The following is a 25,972-nucleotide window of genomic DNA, read 5'->3' as shown; positions in this document are numbered from 1 at the left end:
CACATGGCTGGCAGTGGTGCTTTCTCCTCTGACAGGGTGGCACACATGGCCGGCAGTGGTGCTTTCTCCTCTGACAGGGTGGCACACATGGCCGGCAGTGGTGCTTTCTCCTCTGACAGGGTGGCACACATGGCCGGCAGTGGTGCTTTCTCCTCTGACAGGGTGGCACACATGGCCGGCAGCGGTGCTTTCTCCTCTGACAGGGTGGCACACATGGCCGGCAGTGGTGCTTTCTCCTCTGACAGGGTGGCACACATGGCCGGCAGTGGTGCTTTCTCCTCTGACAGGGTGGCACACATGGCCGGCAGTGGTGCTTTCTCCTCTGACAGGGTGGCACACATGGCCGGCAGTGGTGCTTTCTCCTCTGACAGGGTGGCACACATGGCTGGCAGTGGTGCTTTCTCCTCTGACAGGGTGGCACACATGGCTGGCAGTGGTGCTTTCTCCTCTGACAGGGTGGCACACATGGCCGGCAGTGGTGCTTTCTCCTCTGACAGGGTGGCACACATGGCCGGCAGCGGTGCTTTCTCCTCTGACAGGGTGGCACACATGGCCGGCAGTGGTGCTTTCTCCTCTGACAGGGTGGCACACATGGCCGGCAGTGGTGCTTTCTCCTCTGACAGGGTGGCACACATGGCTGGCAGTGGTGCTTTCTCCTCTGACAGGGTGGCACACATGGCTGGCAGTGGTGCTTTCTCCTCTGACAGGGTGGCACACATGGCTGGCAGTGGTGCTTTCTCCTCTGACAGGGTGGCACACATGGCCGGCAGTGGTGCTTTCTCCTCTGACAGGGTGGCACACATGGCCGGCAGTGGTGCTTTCTCCTCTGACAGGGTGGCACACATGGCCGGCAGCGGTGCTTTCTCCTCTGACAGGGTGGCACACATGGCCGGCAGTGGTGCTTTCTCCTCTGACAGGGTGGCACACATGGCCGGCAGTGGTGCTTTCTCCTCTGACAGGGTGGCACACATGGCTGGCAGTGGTGCTTTCTCCTCTGACAGGGTGGCACACATGGCCGGCAGTGGTGCTTTCTCCTCTGACAGGCAGCACATGTTTCTGGAGGGCCGGGCTGGGTGGTGCTGAAGGGACAGCGCCCCGGAGAAGGCTCCTGCCGGCAGCTCCGCTCCATGCGCCGTCTCGCTCCTATTGTTCTCACCTAGGGGGTCGTGCACACAGACCCTACAAGCCAGGACGGACCCCCGGCCATGTGGTCAGTGCCCCCCAGCTGATGCTGCCTCCTCACACCAGCACTGCAGCACGGGGACCCCCAGCAGTGACCATTGCCCCCAGCAGATGCCGGTGTGTGGCTTCTCCCGTAACTTGCAGGCTCCCTCACTTCCGGGTGTGCGGCTTTCTGCAGCAGCACCCTCCTCCTCCTCCTCCTCCTCCTCCTCCCTTCTATCCTGCTAAGTTGAGGCGCAGGCGGTGCAGTTGGGAGCGGAGGAGATCCCGGCAGATCCTCCAGCTGGACTCTCCAGTGGACTCAGCATGGTGTGAGCAGGACTCGCTTCTTTTGTCTCCTCCTAACCTGCAGTGCCTTCTCCTCCTCCTCCCACCACCACATCAGAGTCCTCCTCCTGCAGACTCCTTATTTTTTTTTTTCCACCCATTTTTTTAATCTTTATCTGCCTGAAATAACTGGTCCATCCCTAGGGTGGGGGGCAGGCGAGTTCAGGATGGCAGACAGGAGGCAACAAGGTGGCCGGCAGAATGGTGGGGAGGAGGTCCCAGCCTTCTTCAAGAATATGGGATCTGGAAGTCCCAAGCCAAGGCAGAAATTCTGTGGGATGTTCTGCCCCGTGGAAGGCTCCTCTGAGAACAAGACCATTAATTTTGACTCTTTATCTTCTTGTCGGGGGTCTGGGAAAGTCATTGAGCAGCAGAAGGACGTGACACCTTCAGACAAGGGGAGGAAGCTTGAGATCAAGTGTTCTTATGGCAAAGAAGCTCTTCAATACCTCAATGACAAGGTGGGTGACGTCTGATGACCCATGCCAGTAGACCGGAGGAGGGGGCAATAAAGCCGCCTATAGGGCAGGGCATTAACCCTTCTCTCGCTGCAGCCATCAGAAAGTGGGAGTCTCCTGTGGTTAAAGTTGATTGCTTGTCATCATGTGATGTAGGACCAGGGGTGTCCGTGCCCCTTGTGTGGCCCATACGGTACCCCAGTATTAGTGATGCTCAGTGCCCCCCTATTGCATTGCCATATTCTCCATGGACCCAGCTGTATTGATAAGGCTTGTCCATGTGGACTCCACCCTATAGGTGGGCTCAGATTTACTGCAGATCTGCTGGTGGCAAGCAACATGTGCCATAGTGAAGGCCACTACATTGCCACCAGGACCTACGATATTCATCGCCAACCCACCACGCGTAATATACATATAGGCCATACAATATCACTTAGGGATCCAATGACTGGGCCTCTGGGTGCGGAGACCACCAAGAAAGTTTTTTTTTTTAAATGGTGGGAAGTACTGACTATGGCGCCATAACATGACTCAGATACATTTATACAGAGAAGTTACAATTCAGCATGGATTTATTATTTACATGATTATTTGTCTTTATTAATTAATAATTTTAAGTATTTCTTTTATTTCCATGTTTATTTTTTACATATGTTTATCTATTTTATGGATTTTTATTTATTTCTATACTTTTTTAATATATGTTTAGTTTGGGATACTAATTGCATATTTTTGTTTACATAATTTTATTTAATTACCTACATTCTAAATTACATATTTTTTTTATCTAAATTTTATATATGTTTAATTATTTTCACTTTTTTTAATTTATTTACATACTTATTTATATTTTCAGTTTTGCTTACTATTCATCCATTATTTTTTTTATCTTTTTTTAACAGGTTTGTATTTAACTACTTTCTAATTTACATAATTATTTATTATATATTTTTTTTTTCCTTTATTATTTTTTTGTTTTTATGTACTTATTTATATTTTTATATTTTGTTACTATTCATCCATTTATTTATATTGATTATCTTTAATGTATTCACTTACTAATTTAAATATGTATTATATGTTTACTTTGGAGTACTATTTACATATTTATTTTTTTACATATTTTATTCACCTACTTTCTAATTTACATATTTATTATTTATCTATTTTTTTTACATATCTATTTTCAATTTTTAATTATTTATATACATATTATATTTTGGTTACTATTTATACTTTTATTTATGTATTTTTGAACATTTTAATTTACCTACTTTCTAATTCACATATTTATTTTTTATCTTTTTTTTCACATATTATCTCTTCACAAATGTATTTATGTGCTTATTATAGTTTTTAGTTTTGGTTACTGTGTATCCATTTATTTATATTTTTATTATCTTTTTTTCATATTTTTATTTGTTTACCTACTTTCTAATTTATTTAAATATATGTTAATATTTATTATTTAGCTATATTTTTTATTTATTTTATTACACATTTATTATTTATTTGTTTACATATTTTCTTTTATTTTTAATTGACATATTTATGTAAACTGGAAGTAAGTTCCAGTAATGAGTGATGCTGTTCCTACTAATGATGATCATACATTTTCACAGTGATAGAATACCCCTTGTCCAATTGGGCCATTCTTTTTTCTCTTTATCCTGAAGAGAATGCCAGAACTGCAGTTAGGACTGACACATGCAGTAAATTAGAAGAATATAATGAAGTAGCTAATGGATTTTGCACAGGAACTCAGATTTATTCATAACTTAATAACTTTAGTTACTGAAGCTGCCCATAAAGTTTCGATAGCTGTTAGCTTAATTCTCAACCTTACCATACACATGGATGCTCTGCTCAGCTGAGTGTGCGTTTTGAGTCGGGAGGGTGGAGTATGTTGCTAGTGCCACTGGGATCAGCGGGTTGGCGCCCAACTTGTGTGACGATGACTGGGCAGACTGTGTTGATTTGTGCTGCCCCTGTCCATTGTACAGTCTGGTCCTCTATGGCAGCCGGTCTTCACTTCTGCTCCCAGCATCTTCGTCCTTGCATCCTAGGTGCGTCACTCACCTGTCCCGGCTCCATCTCTGGGCTTTGCACTCTTCTCCTTTGGCCGGCTCCCTCTGTGCTAGTCTGCTCTGGATTATTACGGCACCTCTGATATCAGTCAAGGCCTTTTGAGGCAGGCGCAGGCCGCCATGTACTGCCTGAGTATTGCGGTAGTATAGCATTCAGCTACCATAAGGTATCTGAAAATGAACTCATCTCTACTACTTGCAGTTGTTGTTCATTCCTTCAACTCTGCTGCAACAAAATACCTGATTACCCGGTGCTGCCACATCTACAACTATGCCGTGTCCAGTTACTTAAAGGGGTTGTCCGGTCTTAAACTACGAGTCTGCGGTTACTCTGTGTGACTGTAGACGTTTGATTCCTCACATTGCGCGCTCTAGTCCAAATGTGGCTGGGAATAGTCATATCGCATACTTGCTGTCACATTACCGCCATTCCCAGTGCCACCATCTTAGCATCCTCACAGCGCGCAGTCCACGCATCATCTTTAACACTAGTGCCACTACATCTTTAACTCTGCTGTGCCAAGTTCCTCGTCTCTAACTCATGTCAGCTATCCCGGTAATGCCGCATATTCTACTTTGTTCTCCCAGTTCTGTCCGCACATTTGGCTATGCTACATCTAGTGCTTCCTGTTTTGCTCATTCGTCTGCAATCCTGCATCTCCAGCTGTACTGGTCCTAATAGTTCCATGCGCCACCCAGCAAATCCAGTTCCCCTCTATCATCGCCACCGGACTGTGCTGCTCATCCTGACCTACAGCTTTGATAATCCACCTCACCAGGTGAGCCCCTAACAAGCCGACTCTGTCGTCATACGTGACTGGCTCTAACTCCACGTCATGATGTTGTGACGCCCAGAAAGCACCAGATGTGCCTTACATGCCTGGACTAAAGTTCCAGGAGCAGAAATGAAGACCAGCTGCCATGGAGGACTGGAAGGTAGGCAGGACATGGGCAGCACAAATGGTATTGCCTCAGAAGTAGGAAATTGGACATAGGGAAGTAACCAAGTGTTTGCTTTGCTTGTCCATATTTTTGCTTCCTGAAATTAGCTGGGGACATCTTGGACTATATCACACAGGCAGTGACCAGCATCTCTAAAGCCATGATACCCTGTAGCCCCAATACCAGGGGTCTCAAACTCAGCCAGGGAAATGGGCCGCACACAGAAAAGTACAAAACCTACAAGAAACAAAATGAGCAAAAACCCTGCTGAGCCTGTAACCAAATAAGTAAAAAACAAAAAGTGCATCTAAATAACACAGGGTTCTTAGTAACACTGTGTTTGATCAAAAATAGCATAAAAGCCATCCCACCGTCCACAAGGTGACCCTGATCGGGACGGTCCTACGCTGTCTAATAATAAAAACCTTACCATGTGTCAGAGATGACCTCAGTGTGTGAATAAGGGCAGACAAAAGGACAAGGTGACCTAGAACGGGACGGGACCTACACTGTCTAAATAAAGGTTTTTTGCTTTTTTTTCGCACATAGAAAAGTGTGCAATAGCAATATAGTTTTACAATTAGCTCCTTATAGTAATTCTGGTCCCCAGCCTGTAATAAAGTCCCAAATCATGTAATAACGTGCCTCATCCTGTAATAATCTCCCCTGCCCTGTAATAATCTACCTCACTATGTAATAATGTCCCTCACTGTGTAATAATGTCCCTCACTGTGTAATAATCTCCCCTGCCCTGTAATAATCTACCTCACTATGTAATAATGTCCCTCACTGTGTAATAATGTCCCTCACTGTGTAATAATGTCCCCTGTCCTGTAATAATGTCTATCAGCCTGTAATAATGCCCCCTGTCATGTAATAATATCCCTCTGCTTGTAATAATGTCCCTCAGTATGTAATAATGTCCCCTGTCCTGTAATAATGTCCCCGTCCTAAAATAAAGTCCCCAGTCCTGTAATAATGTCCCCGGTCCTGTAATGTCCCTCACCCTGTAATAATGCCCCCTGTCCTGTAATAATGTCACTCAGCCTGTAATAATGTCCCCTGTCCAGTAATAATGTCCCCGTCCTGTTATAATGTCCCTCACCCTGTAATAATGCCCCCTGTCCGGTATTAATGTCCCTCAGCCTGTAATAATGTCCCCTGTCCTGTAATAATGTCACTCAGCCTGTAATAATGTCCCCTGTCCTGTAATAATGTCCCCTGTCCTGTAATAATGTCACTCAGCCTGTAATAATGTCCCCTGTCCTGTAATAATGTCCCTCACCCTGTAATAATGTCCCTGTCCTGTAATAATGTCACTCAGCCTGTAATAATGTCCCCTGTCCTGTAATAATGTCACTCAGCCTGTAATAATGTCCCATCCTGTAATAATGTCCCTGTCCTGTTATAGTGTCCCTCACCCTGTAATAATGTCCTTGTCCTGTAATAATGTCCCTCATTGTGTAATAATGTTCCCAGTCCTGGAATAATGTCCCTCACCCTGTAATAATGTGCTCTGTCCTGTAATAATGTCCCTCAGCCTGTAATAATGTGCCCGTTCTATAATAATGTCCCCAGTCCTGTAATAATTTCCCTCCCCCTGTGTCACGATCCATGTTTGGATTTGTGGCAGCTCTGGTTTTACTCTGTTTTAAAAATAGCTTTTTCCTTTCAGGACCAGCGGGGGTTAATATCAGTTTTCCCCTGCTGGCTATGAGCTGTAACTGCAGTGTGGCTAGGTCAGCTGATGTGGGTGGTGACCACTCCCACCGTCCTTTAATTGGTCACCTGATGCGTCAGCTGACTGTCGGAGCGCGCTGGCTGCTGGGGTGTATCAGCTGGTTTCATGAGCTCGTTATCCTGGTGCCTTTATTCTGCTATTTCATCAATGTCTGCCCAACTCGTGCCAAATTATGTGCACCAACTAAAAAGCCGTGTCCCCCTGGTGGTGAGGAGGGAGGCGACACATCAGTGTCCCATACCTGCTGAAGTGGTGTTTGGTGGAGTTACTGAGATTGTTCGGTGCTTGTGGACAGTGGAGCGGGAGTCAATTTGGCGGATGCTCTCTTTGTTCAGACCCATGGCCTGATGGGTAGGACACTGGCGAGACCCATTAGGGTTCAGGCAATTGGCTCTGTTCCTCTTAGCCAGGGGAGAGTGACCCAAGTCCTAGATATTAATCTGCGTATAGGGACTCTACATAAGGAGTCCATGTCATGCTACGTCTTGGAGGGTATGCCAACTCCCATCAACCTAGGACTTCCCTGGATGAAGAAACACAACCCGGTCATAGATTGGCAGTCCAGGGAGGTGGTCAGTGGAGACCAGTCTTTCAAAGACTGCTGCCTGAGAACCACTGTCTCTACTGTCCTTCTTAACCCTACCCCTTCGTCTCCGTTGAAGGCAGCTAAGGAGCTGCCAGGGGTATGTGTTGTGAATTCTGTGGCTGAGTTCACTTCTGTGGTCACAAGTGGTATTGCAGTCTCTGGGCTTCCTCCCTCAGGTGTTTTGGTGAGCTCGTTGGCTGCCTTGCTATTTAGCTCCACCTGAGTCTGTCTTCCTTGCTCCTTGTCAATGTTCCAGTGTTGGATCTGAGCTACTGCATCTTTCCTTGGGCCTGCTGCTCTGCTAGATAAGTGCTTCTAGTTTGTTTTCTGTTTTTTCTGTCCAGCTTGCTATTTACTTTTGCTGGAAGCTCTGAGAAGCAAAGGGGTGCACCGCCGTGCTGTTAGTTCGGCACGGTGGGTCTTTTTGCCCCTTTGCGTGGTTTTCGTTTTAGGGTTTTTTGTAGACTGCATAGTTCTCTTTCCTATCCTCGCTCTGTCTAGAATATCGGGCCTCACTTTGCTGAATCTATTTCATTCCTACGTTTGTCTTTTCATCTTGCTAACAGTCATTATATATGGGGGGCTGCCTATTCCTTTGGGGTATTTCTCTGAGGTAAGTCAGGCTTGTATTTCTATCTTCAGGCTAGTCAGCTCCTCAGGCAGTGCCGAGTTGCATAGGTAGTGATAGGCGCAATCCACTGCTGCTTATAGTTGTGTGAGGATAGATCAGGTACTGCAGTCTACAGAGATTCCACGTCTCAGAGCTCGTCCTATTGTTTTTGGTTATTGCCAGATCTCTGTATGTGCGCTGATTACTGCACACTGTGTTGCCTGATTGCCGGCCATAACAGTACAAGGAGCCACCAATGATTCCCAATAGAGGGAAAAAAGAAATCCTGACATCATTTTTTTTTCTTAGCTCTGTCTTCAGTCTTTTTTTTCTCCTAGACATTAGAGTGCTTCAGGACACACCTGTGGACATGGATATTCAGGCTCTGTGCTCCTCAATGGATAATCTCGTTGTAAATGTACAAAAGATTCATGATACTATTGATCAGAAATCGATGCTAGAACCAAGAATTCCGATTCCTGATTTGTTTTTTGGTGACAGAACTAAGTTCCTGAGCTTCAGAAATAATTGTAAGCTATTTTTGGCCTTGAAACCTCATTCTTCTGGTAATCCTATTCAACAGGTTTTGATTATTATTTCTTTTTTTGCGCGGCGACCCACAGGACTGGGCGTTTTCTCTTGCACCAGGAGATTCTGCATTGAGTAATGTTGATGCATTTTTCCAGGCGCTGGGATTGCTTTACGATGAGCCTAATTCAGTGGATCAGGCTGAGAAAAATCTGCTGGCTTTATGCCAGGGTCAGGATGATGTAGAAGTATATTGTCAGAAATTTAGGAAGTGGTCAGTACTCACTCTGTGGAATGAATCTGCACTAGCGGCTTTGTTCAGAAAGGGTCTCTCTGAAGCTCTTAAGGATGTAATGGTGGGATTTCCTATGCCTGCTGGTTTGAATGAGTCTATGTCCTTGGCCATTCAGATCGGTCGTTGCTTGCGCGAGCGTAAATCTGTGCACCATCTGGCGGTATTGTCTGAGAGTAAACCTGAGCCTATGCAGTGCGACAGGACTATGACTAAAGTAGAACGGCAAGAACACAGACGTCTGAACAGGCTGTGTTTCTATTGTGGTGATTCTACTCATGCTATTTCTAATTGTCCTAAACGCACTAGGCGGTTCGATAGCTCTGCCGTTATTGGTACTGTACAGTCCAAATTCCTTTTGTCCATTACCTTAATGTGCTCTTTGTCATCGTATTCTCTCATGGCGTTTGTGGATTCAGGCGCTGCCCTGAATCTGATGGATTTGGATTATGCTAAACGTTGTGGATTTTTCTTGGAGCCTTTGCGGTGTCCTATTCCGTTGAGAGGAATTGATGCTACACCTTTGGCCAAGAATAAGCCTCAGTACTGGGCCCAGCTGACCATGTGCATGGCTCCTGCACATCAGGAAGTTATTCGCTTTCTGGTACTGCATAATTTGCATGATGTGGTCGTGTTGGGGTTGCCATGGCTACAAATCCATAATCCAGTATTGGATTGGAACTCTATGTCGGTAACCAGCTGGGGTTGTCAGGGGGTACATGGTGATGTTCCATTTTTGTCTATTTCGTCATCCATTCCTTCTGACATCCCAGAGTTCTTGTCGGACTTTCAGGATGTATTTGAAGAGTCCAAGTCTGATGCCCTACCTCCGCATAGGAATTGTGATTGTGCTATCGATTTGATTCCTGGTAGTAAATTCCCTAAGGGTCGTTTATTTAATTTGTCCGTACCTGAACACACCGCTATGCGCAGTTATGTGAAGGAGTCCCTGGAGAAGGGACATATTCGCCCATCGTCGTCACCATTGGGAGCAGGGTTCTTTTTTGTAGCCAAGAAGGATGGTTCGCTAAGACCGTGTATTGATTACCGCCTTCTTAATAAGATCACTGTTAAGTTTCAGTATCCCTTGCCATTGATTTCTGACTTGTTTGCTCGGATTAAGGGGGCTAGTTGGTTTACTAAGATTGATCTTCGTGGTGCGTATAATCTGGTGAGAATCAGGCAGGGAGATGAATGGAAAACGACATTTAATACGCCCGAGGGTCATTTTGAGTATCTGGTGATGCCGTTCGGACTTGCCAATGCTCCATCTGTTTTTCAGTCTTTTATGCATGACATTTTCCGTGAGTATCTGGATAAATTCTTGATTGTTTACTTGGATGACATTTTGATCTTCTCAGATGATTGGGAGTCTCATGTGAAGCAAGTCAGAATGGTTTTCCAGGTACTGCGTGTTAATTCCTTGTTCGTGAAGGGATCAAAGTGTCTCTTCGGTGTGCAGAAAGTTTCATTTTTGGGGTTCATCTTTTCCCCTTCTACTATCGAGATGGATCCGGTTAAGGTTCAGGCCATCCAGGATTGGACTCAGCCGACATCTCTAAAAAGTCTGCAGAAATTCCTGGGCTTTGCTAATTTTTATCGTCGCTTCATCTGTAATTTTTCTAGCATTGCCAGACCATTGACCGATTTGACCAAGAAGGGTGCTGATTTGGTTAATTGGTCTTCTGCTGCCGTGGAAGCTTTTCAGGAGTTGAAGCGTCGTTTTTGCTGTGCCCCTGTGTTGTGTCAACCTGATGTTTCTCTTCCGTTCCAGGTCGAGGTTGATGCTTCTGAGATTGGTGCAGGGGCGGTTTTGTCACAGAGAGGTTCTGGTTGCTCAGTGTTCAAACCATGTGCTTTCTTTTCCAGGAAATTTTCTGCTGCTGAGCGTAATTATGATGTGGGCAACCGAGAGTTGCTGGCCATGAAGTGGGCATTCGAGGAGTGGCGTCATTGGCTTGAGGGTGCTAAGCATCGCGTGGTGGTATTGACTGATCATAAGAACCTTACTTATCTTGAGTCTGCCAAGCGCTTGAATCCTAGACAGGCCCGTTGGTCGTTATTTTTTGCTCGTTTTGATTTTGTGATTTCATACCTTCCGGGCTCTAAAAATGTGAAGGCGGATGCTCTGTCTAGGAGTTTTGTGCCCGACTCTCCGGGGTTATCTGAGCCGGCGAGTATCCTCAAGGAAGGAGTCATTGTGTCTGCCATCTCCCCTGATTTGCGGAGAGTGTTGCAGAAATTTCAGGCTAATAAACCTGATCGTTGTCCGGCCGAGAAACTGTTCGTCCCTGATAGGTGGACTAGTAAAGTTATCTCTGAACTTCATTGTTCGGTGCTGGCCGGTCATCCAGGAATCTTTGGTACCAGGGAGTTGGTTGCTAGATCCTTCTGGTGGCCATCTCTGTCACGGGATGTGCGTGCTTTTGTGCAGTCCTGTGGAATTTGTGCTAGGGCTAAGCCCTGCTGTTCACGTGCCAGTGGGTTGCTTTTGCCCTTGCCGGTCCCGAAGAGGCCTTGGACACATATTTCGATGGATTTCATTTCTGACCTTCCCGTTTCTCAAAAAATGTCGGTCATTTGGGTGGTCTGTGATCGCTTTTCTAAAATGGTCCATCTGGTGCCCTCGGTTAAATTGCCTTCCTCCTCTGATTTGGTGCCTTTGTTCTTCCAGCATGTGGTTCGTTTACATGGCATTCCTGAGAATATTGTTTCTGACAGAGGTTCCCAGTTTGTCTCGAGGTTCTGGCGAGCCTTTTGTGGTAGGATGGGCATTGACCTATCTTTCTCCTCGGCCTTCCATCCTCAGACTAATGGCCAGACCGAACGAACCAATCAGACCTTGGAAACATATCTGAGATGTTTTGTTTCCGCTGACCAGGATGATTGGGTGTCATTTTTGCCGTTGGCTGAGTTCGCCCTTAATAATCGGGCCAGCTCGGCTACCTTGGTCTCTCCATTTTTCTGCAATTCTGGGTTCCATCCTCGTTTCTCTTCAGGACAGGTTGAGTCTTCGGACTGTCCTGGTGTGGATTCTGTGGTGGACAGGTTGCAGCAGATCTGGACTCAGGTAGTGGACAATTTGACCTTGTCCCAGGAGAAGGCTCAGCTTTTCGCTAATCGCAGACGCCGTGTGGGACCCCGACTTCGTGTTGGGGATCTGGTTTGGTTATCTTCTCGTCATATTCCTATGAAGGTTTCCTCTCCTAAATTTAAACCTCGTTTTATTGGTCCGTATAGGATTTCTGAGATTCTCAATCCGGTGTCTTTTCGTCTGACCCTCCCAGACTCCTTTTCCATACATAATGTATTCCATAGGTCGTTGTTGAGGAGATACGTGGCACCTATGGTTCCATCTGTGGAGCCTCCTGCCCCTGTTTTGGTGGAGGGGGAATTGGAGTATATTGTGGAGAAGATTTTGGATTCTCGTGTCTCTAGACGGAAACTCCAGTATCTGGTCAAATGGAAGGGTTATGCTCAGGAAGATAATTCCTGGGTTTTTGCCTCTGATGTCCATGCCCCAGATCTTGTTCGTGCCTTTCATGTGGCTCATCCTGGTCGGCCTGGGGGTTCTGGTGAGGGTTCGGTGACCCCTCCTCAAGGGGGGGGTACTGTTGTGAATTCTGTGGCTGAGTTTACTTCTGTGGTCACAAGTGGTATTGCAGTCTCTGGGCTTCCTCCCTCAGGTGTTTTGGTGAGCTCGTTGGCTGCCTTGCTATTTAGCTCCACCTGAGTCTGTCTTCCTTGCTCCTTGTCAATGTTCCAGTGTTGGATCTGAGCTACTGCATCTTTCCTTGGGCCTGCTGCTCTGCTAGATAAGTGCTTCTAGTTTGTTTTCTGTTTTTTCTGTCCAGCTTGCTATTTACTTTTGCTGGAAGCTCTAAGAAGCAAAGGGGTGCACCGCCGTGCTGTTAGTTCGGCACGGTGGGTCTTTTTGCCCCTTTGCGTGGTTTTCGTTTTAGGGTTTTTTGTAGACTGCATAGTTCTCTTTGCTATCCTCGCTCTGTCTAGAATATCGGGCCTCACTTTGCTGAATCTATTTCATTCCTACGTTTGTCTTTTCATCTTGCTAACAGTCATTATATGTGGGGGGCTGCCTATTCCTTTGGGGTATTTCTCTGAGGTAAGTCAGGCTTGTATTTCTATCTTCAGGCTAGTCAGCTCCTCAGGCAGTGCCGAGTTGCATAGGTAGTGATAGGCGCAATCCACTGCTGCTTATAGTTGTGTGAGGATAGATCAGGTACTGCAGTCTACAGAGATTCCACGTCTCAGAGCTCGTCCTATTGTTTTTGGTTATTGCCAGATCTCTGTATGTGCGCTGATTACTGCACGCTGTGTTGCCTGATTGCCGGCCATAACAGGTATGGGCAAGACTCAACCCTCACCACAAGTAAACCCTGAGTCTCGGAGTCCTCTTAGGAGGAGAGGTCAGGGGAGGGTGGTGGTTCCCTCTGTGTGTAGTGGGGGTATGAGTTTGGTGACATATGGGGACGCCTCTGTTGTCGGTTCCTCAAAGAGTTCACTATCTTGTGGCAAACGTATGCATGGAAATAAACGTTCAGGTCCGGACCTGGGTGAGAATGAGTAGTGTGGGTGTCCACCCAAAACATCAGGCGGTAGTATGCTTCTGGGACCTGGTGTTTTAGGGTGATCGTGCTGTATCAGGTGTCGGTTATTTTCAGCAGGGACTTTCCAGCTGGAGATACCCCCAGTAATGTACGTACACAACGTATTCCCCAGGTTTGCGCTCTGGAGATTTGTGGTGCCTCCAGTGCCTACGTTTTTACCATCTCCACTGGGCTGCATTTGCCATAAACCTGAGGACTGCAGAGGTGAACTCTGGTGGATCGAGGCGTCCTCACCGTATGTAGTTTCTGGTGAGGTCCGGTGTTGAGGGTCCAGAGGCCCCTCATTGAAAGGGGGGTACTGTCACGATCCATGTTTGGATTCGTGGCAGCTCTGGTTTTACTGTTTTAAATATAGCTTTTTCCTTTCAGGACCAGCAGGAGTTAATATCAGTTTTCCCCTGCTGGCTATGAGCTGTAACTGCAGTGTGGCTAGGTCAGCTGATGTGGGTGGTGACCTTTAAATGGTCACCTGATGCATCAGCTGACTGTCGGTGATAGAGCAATATACGGTGACCAATCCTGGAGGAAGGAGCTCACTGGCTTCTGTGGTATATCAGCTTGTTATGCTGGTTGTTGTGAATTCTGTGGCCAAGCTCCCTCCTGTGGTCGTGAGTGGTACTTCGGCTGGTTCTGTCTATGAGCTTCCTTTGGTGGATGAGAGTGGTACTGCGGCTTCTGAGTTTCCTTCCTCAGGTGATGAGGTTAAGCCGTTAGGTGCTGCTCTATTTAACTCCACCTAGTGCTTTGATCCTGGCCTCCAGTCAATGTTCTAGTATTGGTCTTGCTTTCTCCTGGATCGTTCCTGTGGCCTGTCTATCTTGCATAAGCTAAGTTTTGCTTGTGTTATTTTTGTTTGCTATTTTTTCTGTCCAGCTTGCTATATTGGTTTTTCTTGCTTGCTGGAAGCTCTGGGACGCAGAGGGAGCACCTCCGTACCGTTAGTCGGTGCGGAGGGTCTTTTTGCCCCTTCTGCGTGGTTGTTTGTAGGGTTTTGTGTTGACCGCAAAGCAATCTTTCCTATCTTCGGTCTGTTCAGTAAGTTGGGCCTCACTTTGCTAAATCTATTTCATCTCTGCGTTTGTATTTTCATCTCAACTCACAGTCATTATATGTGGGGGGCTTCCTTTTCCTTTGGGGTATTTCTCTGAGGCAAGGTAGGCTTATTTTTCTTTCTTAGGGCTAGCTAGTTTCTCAGGCTGTGCTCGAGGCGCATAGGACTGGTCAGGAGCGCTCCACGGCTACCTTTAGTGTGGTTGGATAGGATTAGGGTTTGCGGTCAGCAGAGTTCCCACGTCTCAGAGCTCGTCCTATGTTTTTGGTAATTGTCAGGTCACTTTGTGTGCTCTGAACTTCAAGGTCCATTGTGGTTCTGAATTACCTGTTCATAACAGCTGGTGCCTTTAATCTGCTGTGGGGTGCGCTGCAGTAGAGGAAGTTGAAGCTAAGTTGTGTTTTTACCCCGTTCCTTTCATGTTTGTCGCTGTCCCATGTGTGGTACTATCTGCAGTGGTGAGGCTAGCGCCCCTTGCCAGGCAGTGCACTAGCCAGGGCAGTATTAGGAGACAGCGAGGGACAAAGTTCCTGACGGCAGTGGGGGGAAGGCCCCACTTAGGGCGTTAGGGGAGTGCAGGGACAGGCTCAGGTTTGAGCTCAGGTGGTGACCATCCCCCATTTCACTATCAATAGGGCCCTCTTCTCCCCATTTCCATAGCGTTGTGTTGTGAATTCCGCTCTTGGGCTCCCTCCGGTGGTTGTAAGTAGCACTTTTGTGAGTTCTGCTCTTGGGCTCCCTCTTGTGGTTTCTAGTGGTATGGCTGCTCCTTGGAGTTAGCTGTCATCAGCTGCCTCCACTTATCGTCCGCTATTTAAGTCTGGCTCTTTCTTCAGCCTGTGCCACTTGTCAATGTTTCCTGGCTGGATTCACATCTCTGCTTGGATTCTCCTGGTTTCCTGACCAGTTCTGCAAAGATAAGTCCTGGATTTGCTCATTTCGGTCCACATGTTGTGGACTTGTTGTTCTGTGCATTCTATTTTTGTCCAGCTTGTCATTATGGATTTTTTCTGTTAGCTGGAAGCTCTGGGAAGCAGATTTACCCTCCACACCTTTAGTCAGGTGTGGAGATTTTGTAAACTCTGTGTGGATTGTTTTGTAGTTTTTATACTGACCGCACAGTATCCTTTCCTGTCCTATCTATCAAGCTAGACTGGCCTCCTATGCTAAAATCTGATTTCATTTCTGCGTATGTTATTTTCCCCTCCTCTCACCGTCAATATTTGTGGGGGGCTATCTTTCCTTTGGGGATTTTCTCTGAGGCAAGATAGGTTTCCTGTTTCCATCTTTAGGGGAAGTTAAATCTTAGGCTGTGCCGAGGGGTCTAGGGAGCGTCAGGTACCCCCCACGGCTATTTCTAGTTGCGCTGCTAGGTTCAGGGTTTGCGGTCAGTACAGATACCACCTCCTTCAGAGCTTGTCTCATGTTGTTCCTAAACCACCAGATCATAACAGCGTTGTTAGTGTATTGACCGATCCTCCGTTGGGTCGTGTCACATCGTGACACCCTGTAATAATGTCCCCAATCCTGTAATAATGTCCCCTGACCTGTAATAATTTCCCTCAGCCTGTAATAATGTCCCATCCTGTAATAATGTCCCTCACCCTGTAATAATGTCCCCTGCTCTGAAATAATGTCACTAACTCTGTAATAATGTCCCTCAGCCTGTAATAATGTCCCCTGTTCTGTAATAATGTCCCTCAGCCTGTTCCCTGTCATGTAATAATGTCATTCAGCCTGTAATAATGTCCCTTGTCCTGTAATCATGTCCTTCCGCTTGTAATAATGTCCCCAGCCTTGTGGTAATGTCCCTTCCTTATAGAAATGTCCCTCAGTCTGTAATAATGTTCCCTGTCCTGTAATAATGTCCCTTAGCCTGTAATAATGTCTCCTGTCCTGTAATAATTTCCCTCAGCCTGTAATAACGTCCCCTAGCCTGTAATAATGTACCTGTCCTGTAATAATTTCTCCAGTGCTGTAATAATGTTTCCTGTCCTGTAATAATTTCTCTCAGCCTATAATAATATCCCTTGTCCTGTAATAATGTCCCTGTCCTGTAATAATATCCCCAGTCCTGTAGTAATGTCCCATCCTTGTGCCTACATTCAGTTGAAAAGATGCACTAACGTCGGTGGCCCCTGGCTCACTGGACATGAACGTCTCAGGGACCAGAGGGTCGCAGATCGGAGCCTTAAGGGCCACATGCTGCCCGTGTGTTTCATATCCCTGCCCTATACCATAGGAGAATGGACATCTCTTGGCTCTCCGAAAGAGAGGTAGATGGGTAGTCGGGCATAAAAGCTTCTCTGTAGTTTATCTGAGCTGTAAATGACTCCACTGTTTCTACATCTCCAATAAACGTAAAAAAGCCGGATGTCTCCTCCCTTCTGTAGTGTGGAGCTGGAAAGAAGAGGATTCTGATTCTATTCCATAACTAGACCACCCACCAATCAGGCACGACCATTAGCAGTGGGGCAATCTGACAATTTGGCCCTCAGGCCACAAAAATTGTGCATCCCGATAGTAAGAGGAATGATATGGTGAATAGAGGGGATCACTCACAGTGGCGGCAGTGGGGCACCCCAGTATGGCAGACTACTAAAATCATACCAATCACATATGATTAGTGGTAATAATACTGCATCAGATTTTCACACAAGTCCTAAAGGTAGATAAAGAACCAAATGAAACTCACGTCCAAGATACCAAACTTTGTCAACTTATGGAAAAAGTATGTGAACATTCGCTTTCAGTATCTGGTGTGACCCCCTTGTGCTGCAATAAATGCAATCAAAAAGTAATTTTTGGCTAGTCCTGATACAGGAAAGATATATATCTTGGTACCGTGCTAGCCAGTGGATAGAAAAATATTTAGAATTGAGAGTCCTCAGTGGTTGATACCTTTTAATGGCTAACTGAAAAGATGGTAACAAATTGCAAGCTTTCGAGACTACACAGGTGTCTTCATCAGGCATAGACTAATAGGAATTCTGAAGAATCGCATATATATGCACAACACAGCACAGAAAAATGCCATAGATAAGACAGGTGACATGAAGCAGAACTACCATTATGTGAATGATAAACAGTTATGTCCATAAATATTGGAAAAGTTCATAGATAAGGAGTGTGAATGTTTTATTGTCCTCTGATTGGGGTCTGGTTCTGTTATGATGACCCCACATGGTCTGAGGAGCAAATTCCTTAGTTGATGTAAAAAGACATAAATCCGTATGACACATTCATTCCTGCATTAAGAGTGTCAAAGGTCGTCATCAGCTTATATTCCCAGACTCTTCTGTCTCTCTGAGATTTGAAGTTACCTTTTAATACAAGTAATTTCATGTCCATAATGCTATAATAGGGGAGAAAAAAATGTTCCAACTGGATTATTCAACTGGCCTGGATACAATGGGAGATCCTGTGGATGTCAGCGCACCTGGAGTACGGCAGAAGCTGCTCAGAGATATGTACCGAAAACGTTCAAACTTATATCTTTGTGGATGCACATTAAAGGATCTTCTTCTTTACACCAAAATTCTTCTTGAGTGCCAAGTTTTTTTCTTATTTTGGATTCATGGGTTGGATACCCTACTTTAGCACTTATACTGATTATTAGTACTAGTGCCATGTTGCTTCTTTTTCAAGAATGAATATTCATCGCCGTACAATAAGAGAAAAAAGAATGGATCTACCTGTGGCAATTCATTTTTGTCTCCCCGATCATAGCATTATGGAATTACTTGTATTAAAAATGTAACTTCAAATCTCAGAGAGACAGAAGAGTCTGGGAATATAAGCTGATGACGACCTTTGACACTCTCAGTGCAGGAATGAATGTGTCGCATCGATTTATGTCTTTTTACATCAACTAAGGAATTTGCTCCTCAGACCATGTTGGGTCATCATAACAGAACCAGACCCCAATCAGAGGACAATAAAACATTTGCACTCCTTATCTATGAACTGTTCCAATATTTATGGACACAACTGTTTATCACTCACATAATGGTAATTCTGCTTCACGTCACCTGTCTTATCTATGGCATCTTTCTGTGCTGTGTTGTGCATAAATATGTGATTCTTCAGAATTCCTATTAGTCTATGCCTGATGAAGAGACCTGAGTAGTCTCGAAAGCTTGCAATTTGTTATCATCTTTTCAGTTAGCCATTAAAAGGTATCAACCACTGAGGAGTCTCAATTCTAAATATTTGGCTAGTCCTGAGGAATTTTAGCCTATTCTTCCCTAACAAACAGCTTCAACTCTGTCATGTTGGTGGTTTTCCCCCATGAACTACTCTCTTCAGGTCCTTGAACAACATTTCTATAGGATTAAGTTTAGGAGTTTGACATGGACATTCCAGAACTTTAATTTAATTTTTTTTAACTATTCTTTTGTTGAACGACTTGTGTTCTTAGGGTCGTTGTCTTGCTGCATGACCCACATTCTCTTGAGATGCTCTTCATGGTCAGGTATCCAGATACTACAATCTTGCCTTGCACACCATTATTGTTCAGTGTCCTCCTGATGGTGGAGTCATGAACATTAACATTAGCTAATGCGACAGAGGCCTTTAGTTGCTTAAAGATTACCTTTGGTTCCTTTAGGACTTTGCAGACTACTAGACTCCTTGCTCTTGAAGAGATCTTTGGTGGTTGACCAGTCATGGAAAGGATAACAATGGTTTTGGATTTCTTCCATTTGTACACAATTTGTCTGACTGTGGATTCGTTTTGTAACCTTTACCAGCCTGATGAGGGTCAACAACTTTTCCTCTGAGGTCCTCAGAAATCTCCTCTGTCCATGTCATAATACACTTGTACGATCATGGGTTTGATAGGTCTGTTATTAAAATAAAACAGGTCACTCACTCACACCTGATTGTCATCCCATTGATTGAAAAAAAAAATTCAGATGGCTTTTGCCTTCAAATTATCTGCTAATCCTAAAGGTTCACATATTTTTTTACACTCCCTCGTTCATATACAGTGGGGCAAAAAAGTATTTAGTCAGTCAGCAATAGTGCAAGTTCCACCACTTAAAAAGATGAGAGGTGTCTGTAATTTACATCATAGGTAGACCTCAACTATGGGAGACAAACTGAGAAAAAAAAATCCAGAAAATCACATTGTCTGTTTTTTTAACATTTTATTTGCATATTATGGTGGAAAATAAGTATTTGGTCAGAAACAAAATTTCATCTCAATACTTTGTAATATATCCTTTGTTGCCAATGACAGAGGTCAAACGTTTTCTGTAAGTCTTCACAAGGTTGCCACACACTGTTGTTGGTATGTTGGCCCATTCCTCCATGCAGATCTCCTCTAGAGCAGTGATGTTTTTGGCTTTTCGCTTGGCAACACGGACTTTCAACTCCCTCCAAAGGTTTTCTATAGGGTTGAGATCTGGAGACTGGCTAGGCCACTCCAGGACCTTGAAATGCTTCTTACGAAGCCACTCCTTCGTTGCCCTGGCGGTGTGCTTTGGATCATTGTCATGTTGAAAGACCCAGCCACGTTTCATCTTCAATGCCCTTGCTGATGGAAGGAGGTTTGCACTCAAAATCTCACGATACATGGCCCCATTCATTCTTTCATGTACCCGGATCAGTCGTCCTGGCCCCTTTGCAGAGAAACAGCCCCAAAGCATGATGTTTCCACCACCATGCTTTACAGTAAGTATGGTGTTTGATGGATGCAACTCAGTATTCTTTTTCCTCCAAACACGACAAGTTGTGTTTCTACCAAACAGTTCCAGTTTGGTTTCATCAGACCATAGGACATTCTCCCAAAACTCCTCTGGATCATCCAAATGCTCTCTAGCAAACTTCAGACGGGCCCGGACATGTACTGGCTTAAGCAGTGGGACACGTCTGGCACTGCAGGATCTGAGTCCATGGTGGCGCAGTGTGTTACTTATGGTAGGCCTTGTTACAATGGTCCCAGCTCTCTGCAGTTCATTCACTAGGTCCCCCCGTGTGGTTCTGGGATTTTTGCTCACCGTTCTTGTGATCATTTTGACCCCACGGGGTGGGATTTTGCGTGGAGCCCCAGATCGAGGGAGATTATCAGTGGTCTTGTATGTCTTCCATTTTCTAATTATTGCTCCCACTGTTGATTTCTTCACTCCAAGCTGGTTGGCTATTGCAGATTCAGTCTTCCCAGCCTGGTGCAGGGCTACAATTTTGTTTCTGGTGTCCTTTGACAGCTCTTTGGTCTTCACCACAGTGGAGTTTGGAGTCAGACTGTTTGAGGGTGTGCACAGGTGTCTTTTTATACTGATAACAAGTTTAAACAGGTGCCATTACTACAGGTAATGAGTGGAGGAACGAGGAGACTCTTAAAGAAGAAGTTACAGGTCTGTGAGAGCCAGAAATCTTGATTGTTTGTTTCTGACCAAATACTTATTTTCCACCATAATATGCAAAAAAAATGATAAAAAAACAGACAATGTGATTTTCTGGATTTTTTTTTCTCAGTTTGTCTCCCATAGTTGAGGTCTACCTATGATGTAAATTACAGACGCCTCTCATCTTTTTAAATGGTGGAACTTGCACTATTGCTGACTGACTAAATACTTTTTTGCCCCACTGTACATGTGATATTGATCTTTTCTATTAATACAAAAAAAAATTAAAACTGTCAAAGTCCAATATTTTTGACCAATTTGTTTAATTTTATTGTTATTATCTACTTTTAGGACTTGGGCGAAAATCTGATTTATGTCAAGTTTATGCAGAAATATGGAAAACTTTGAAGGGTTCACTTAGTGCATCTGTTCAGCTCATATGTTCCACATTTAGTAATTCCTGTACATTGTGGTTATCCATCGCAGGAGCTCCCCAGTGATTACAGATTCTGGTAAATGGGATGTAATAGATCATAATAACGGCCATAATCCTATTGTGCTTGTCTTGCAATCACTAATGACTGAGGAGTAGTCTCTGACTATTACATCACTGGTAATTGGGTCTGGGTTCACTAATGGGTATATAGATTATGCTGAATCAGCGGATTCCTAATATTCTGGAGCTATTTGATCGACCTGTCAGAAGACACAGAAGGCAATGTCTTATGGCAATCTGCCTCTGTAGCGTTACATGCAGAATATAGGCTGCTGTACAAGATGTATCAGTGAGACTCTACTTATCGGTGGTCCAGTAGGGTCAGCCATCCACTGCTCTGACACCTCGTATGTAGAAGACGCTGAAAAGCATGTGTTAATGCTTTTCTGTCCCTGCCTATGCATTGGCCATGCCAAAGAAGGAGGATAATAATTTGAGCCAGACAGCCAGCCCCCTTCACATCATTGTCACAATTCTTTATCTGCAAACATGTCATGACATTGTAGAAGTATATATAATTTAACCATATTAGTAAGTTCTAAGAAATTTACATGTCAATTAAATAACCAGACTCTCATCCTCCTTGGTCTACACTCGCCCCACATGGTCTACACTCGTCCTACAAGGTCTACACTCGCCCCACATGGTCTACACTCGGCCCACAAGGTCTACACTCGCCCCACATGGTCTACACTCGTCTCTTATGGACTACACTCACTTTTCCTGTTCTAGCCTGAACTTCCATGATTTACATTTACCCTTTATGGTCCATTCTCGCCTTCCATGGTCTACACTCAACCTTCATGGTCTACGCTCACTCTACATTTATCTACACTAACCCTTCCTGGGTTATATTCACTTTATATGATGTACACTCAGGATCTATATTTACCTTCCAAGATCAAAATTCACCCTTCATGGTGTTTGCTCACCTTAAAGGGTCTACACTCACTCTCCATGGTCTGCACTCACTCTTTACGGCCTAAACTTACCCTCCAAGATCTATATTCACTCACCATGGTCTGCACTCACCTGCCATAATCTGTACTCACCCTTCATGGTCTATACTTTCCCTCCAAGATCTATATTCATCCCCCATGCTCTATATTCATCCTACATGGTCAACACTCACTCTTCATGGTCAACACTCACCCTCTATGGTCTACACTCATCTCCTGTAACCTATACTCACCCTTCATGCTCTATATTTTTCCTCCAAGATCTATATTCATCCCCCATGCTCTATATTCATCCTACATGGTCAACACTCACTCTTCATGGTCAACACTCACCCTCTATGGTCTACACACATCTCCTGTCACCTATACTCACCCTTCATGGTCTATACTTTCCCTCCAAGATCTGTATTCATCCCCCATGCTCTATATTCATCCTACATGGTCAACACTCACTCTTCATGGTCAACACTCACCCAATGTGGTCTACACTCATCTTCTGTAACCTATACTCTCCCTTCATGGTCTATACTCGCCCTTTAAAACCTACATTCATCCTCTATGCTGTATACTCGTCCTATATGGTCTATACTCACCCTACAGTCTACACTCATCTGCCGTAATCTATACTCACTCTCCATGTTCTACACCTACCCTCCATATTCTACACTCACCTGTCGTAATGTATACCCACCCTGCATGGTCTACACTCACCCTCCAAGATCTACACTCAAGAATGTTCTACAAGGATGATCCTGTAGAAGCTGTGGTGTTCTTTGTCTTTGTTTTCTCTTCTTCAGCTTTTTCTTGTTGCTGTTTCTCCGGGTCCATATTAAATACTTTTCTCGACTTCCTCACTCATCGTAGTGGATGACTGTAAAGATAATACCGATGCTGTATTCACAGCTACCCTGCTCAGTACTTCTATATAATGTCCTCCATGCTACTGCTGCTTCTCAACATGTGCTACATAGAGACAGGAGAGCAGGAATCCCAGCGGCCGCGACCAATCAATGACAGGCACATTCCGGCCGCGAAATGGCCGCTCCCTACTCCTGTTATGAAAGGTAATTCAGTACCACAATGGACATAGAGGTCAGCGCACATACAGCGACCTGGCAATAACCCAAAAAACAAGAACGAGCTCTGAGACGTGGGAACTCTGTTGACCGCAATCCCTAATCCTCACCAACCACACTAAAGGCAGCCGTGGATTGCGCCTAACGCTCCCTATGCAACTCGGCACGGCCTGAGAAACTAGCTAGCCTGAAGATAGAAAATAAGCCTACCTTGCCTCAGAGAAATACCCCAAAGGAAAAGGCAGCCCCCACATATAATGACTGTAAGTTAAGATGAAAAGACAAACGTAGAGATGAAATAGATTTAGCAAAGTGAGGCCCAACTTTCTGAACAGAGCGAGGATAGGAAAGGTAACTTTGCGGTCAACACAAAACCCTACAAAAAACACGCAAAGGGGGCAAAAAGACCCTCCGTACCGAACTAACGGCACGGAGGTACACCCTCTGCGTCCCAGAGCTTCCAGCAAGCAGGAAAAAACAAATTGACAAGCTGGACAGAAAAAAACAGCAAACAAATAGCAAAGAGGAACTTAGCAATGCAGAGCAGCAGGCCACAGGAACGATCCAGGAGGAAACAGGTCCAATACTAGAACATTGACTGGAGGCCAGGATCAAAGCACTAGGTGGAGTTAAATAGAGCAGCACCTAACGACTTCACCACATCACCTGAGGAAGGAAACTCAGAAGCCGCAGTACCACTTTCCTCCACCAACGGAAGCTCACAGAGAGAATCAGCCGAAGTACCACTTGTGACCACAAGAGGGAGCTCTGCCACAGAATTCACAACATACTCCCCTGCCGTCAGTGCCCGCTCCATACTCCCCCCCAGTCAGCGCCCGCCACCCGCATAGCGTTTTAGCAGTCCGTTAAACCGACTGTCTGTTAACGCTGCTATTAACCCTGTGTGACAAACTTTTTACTATTGCTGCCTATGCAGCATCAATAGTAAAAAGATTTAATGTTAAAAATAATTGAAAAAAAAAATAAAAAATCGTGATATATTCACCTTCTGGGGCCTTTCCCGCTCCTCGCGACGCTCCGGCCATGCATTGCGGTCTCGCAAGATGAAGACGTAGCGCTCTCGCGAGACCGCTACGTCATCATCTCGTGAGACCGCAATGCATTCTTGGGACCGGAACGTCGCGAGGAGCATCGCTGAACACCTCGCTTGGATCCGGGGGCCGCCGGAGGGTGAGTATATAACTTTTTTTTTTTTTTAACGGGGATATGGTGCCCACACTGCTACATACTACTTGGGCTGTGTTATATACTGCGTGGCTGCTACATACTACGTGGGCTGTGTTATATACTACGTGGGCTGTGTTATATACTACGTGGGCAGTGTTATATACTACGTGGGCTGTGCTATATACTGCATGGGCAGTGTTATACACTACGTGGGCTGTGCTATATATTACGTGGGCTGTGTTACATACTACGTGGGCTGTGCTATATATTATGTGGGCAGTTTTATATACTACGTGGGCAGTGTTATATACTACATGGGCTGTGCTATATATTACATGGGCTGTGTTATATACTACGTGGGCAGTGTTATATACTATGTGGGCTGTGCTATATATTACGTGGGCAGTGTTATATACTACGTGGGCTGTGCTATATATTACGTGGGCTGTGTTACATACTACGTGGGCAGTGTTATATACTATGTGGCCTGTTATATACTATGTGGGCTGTGTTATATACTACATGGGCTGTGCTATATATTACGTGGGCAGTGTTATATACTACGTGGGCAGTGTTATATACTGCGTGGGCTGTGCTATATATTACGTGGGAAGTGTTATATACTGCGTGGGCAATGTTATATACTACATGGACAGTGTTATATACTGCGTGGGCTGTGCTATATATTACGTGTGAAGTGTTATATACTGCGTGGGCAATGTTATATACTACGTGGACAGTGTTATATACTACGTGGGCAGTGTTATATACTACGTGGGCAGTGCTATATATTACGTGGGCAGTGTTATATACTGCGTGGGCAATGTTATATACTACGTGGATAGTGTTATATACTACGTGGGCAGTGTTATATACTACGTGGGCAGTGTTATATACTACGTGGGCAGTGTTATATACTACGTGGGCAGTGCTATATACTGCGTGGACTGTGTTATATACTACGTGGCTGTGTTATATACTGCGTGGGCTGTTATATACTACGTGGGCAGTGTTATATACTACATGGGCAGTCTTATATACTACGTGGGCTGTGCTATATATTACGTGGGCAGTGTTATACACTACGTGGGCTGAGCTATATATTACGTGGGCAGTGTTATATACTACGTGGGCAGTGTTATATACTGCGTGGGCTGTATTATATACTACCTGGGCAGTGTTATATACTACGTGGGCAGTGTTATATACTATGTGGGCTGTGTTATATACTGCATGGGCTGTGCTATATACTACGTGACTGTGGTATATACTACGTGGCTGTGCTATATACTACGTGGCTGTCTGTGTTACGTGGGCTGTGCTATATTCTATGTGGCTGCTATATACATATATACATACATATTCTAGAATACCGATGCATTAGAATCGGGCCACCATCTAATATATATATATATATATATATATATATATATATATATACATATGTCAGTGTAGATAGCAGAAAAGC

At 45.0% G+C, this 25,972-nt stretch overlaps 1 protein-coding gene across 1 annotated transcript in view; it reads left to right on the top strand.

Annotated features, from left to right (window-relative positions):
- The first annotated feature begins 1,072 nt into the window (after positions 1-1,072).
- DPYSL2 (dihydropyrimidinase like 2) overlaps positions 1,073-25,972 on the top strand; it is a 146,479-nt gene continuing 121,579 nt past the window's right edge. Inside the window, exon 1 of the mRNA XM_069767014.1 lies at positions 1,073-1,970. Coding sequence (XP_069623115.1) covers positions 1,677-1,970 — 294 coding nt within the window. The 5' untranslated portion in view covers positions 1,073-1,676. The remainder of the gene's footprint in view (positions 1,971-25,972) is intronic.

Source organism: Ranitomeya imitator, chromosome 4 (genome assembly GCF_032444005.1).
Source record: "Ranitomeya imitator isolate aRanImi1 chromosome 4, aRanImi1.pri, whole genome shotgun sequence".
Classification (NCBI taxonomy): Eukaryota; Metazoa; Chordata; class Amphibia; order Anura; family Dendrobatidae; genus Ranitomeya; species Ranitomeya imitator.
Note: the sequence above shows the minus strand (reverse complement) of the source record. Positions and strands in the feature narration are given on the sequence as shown.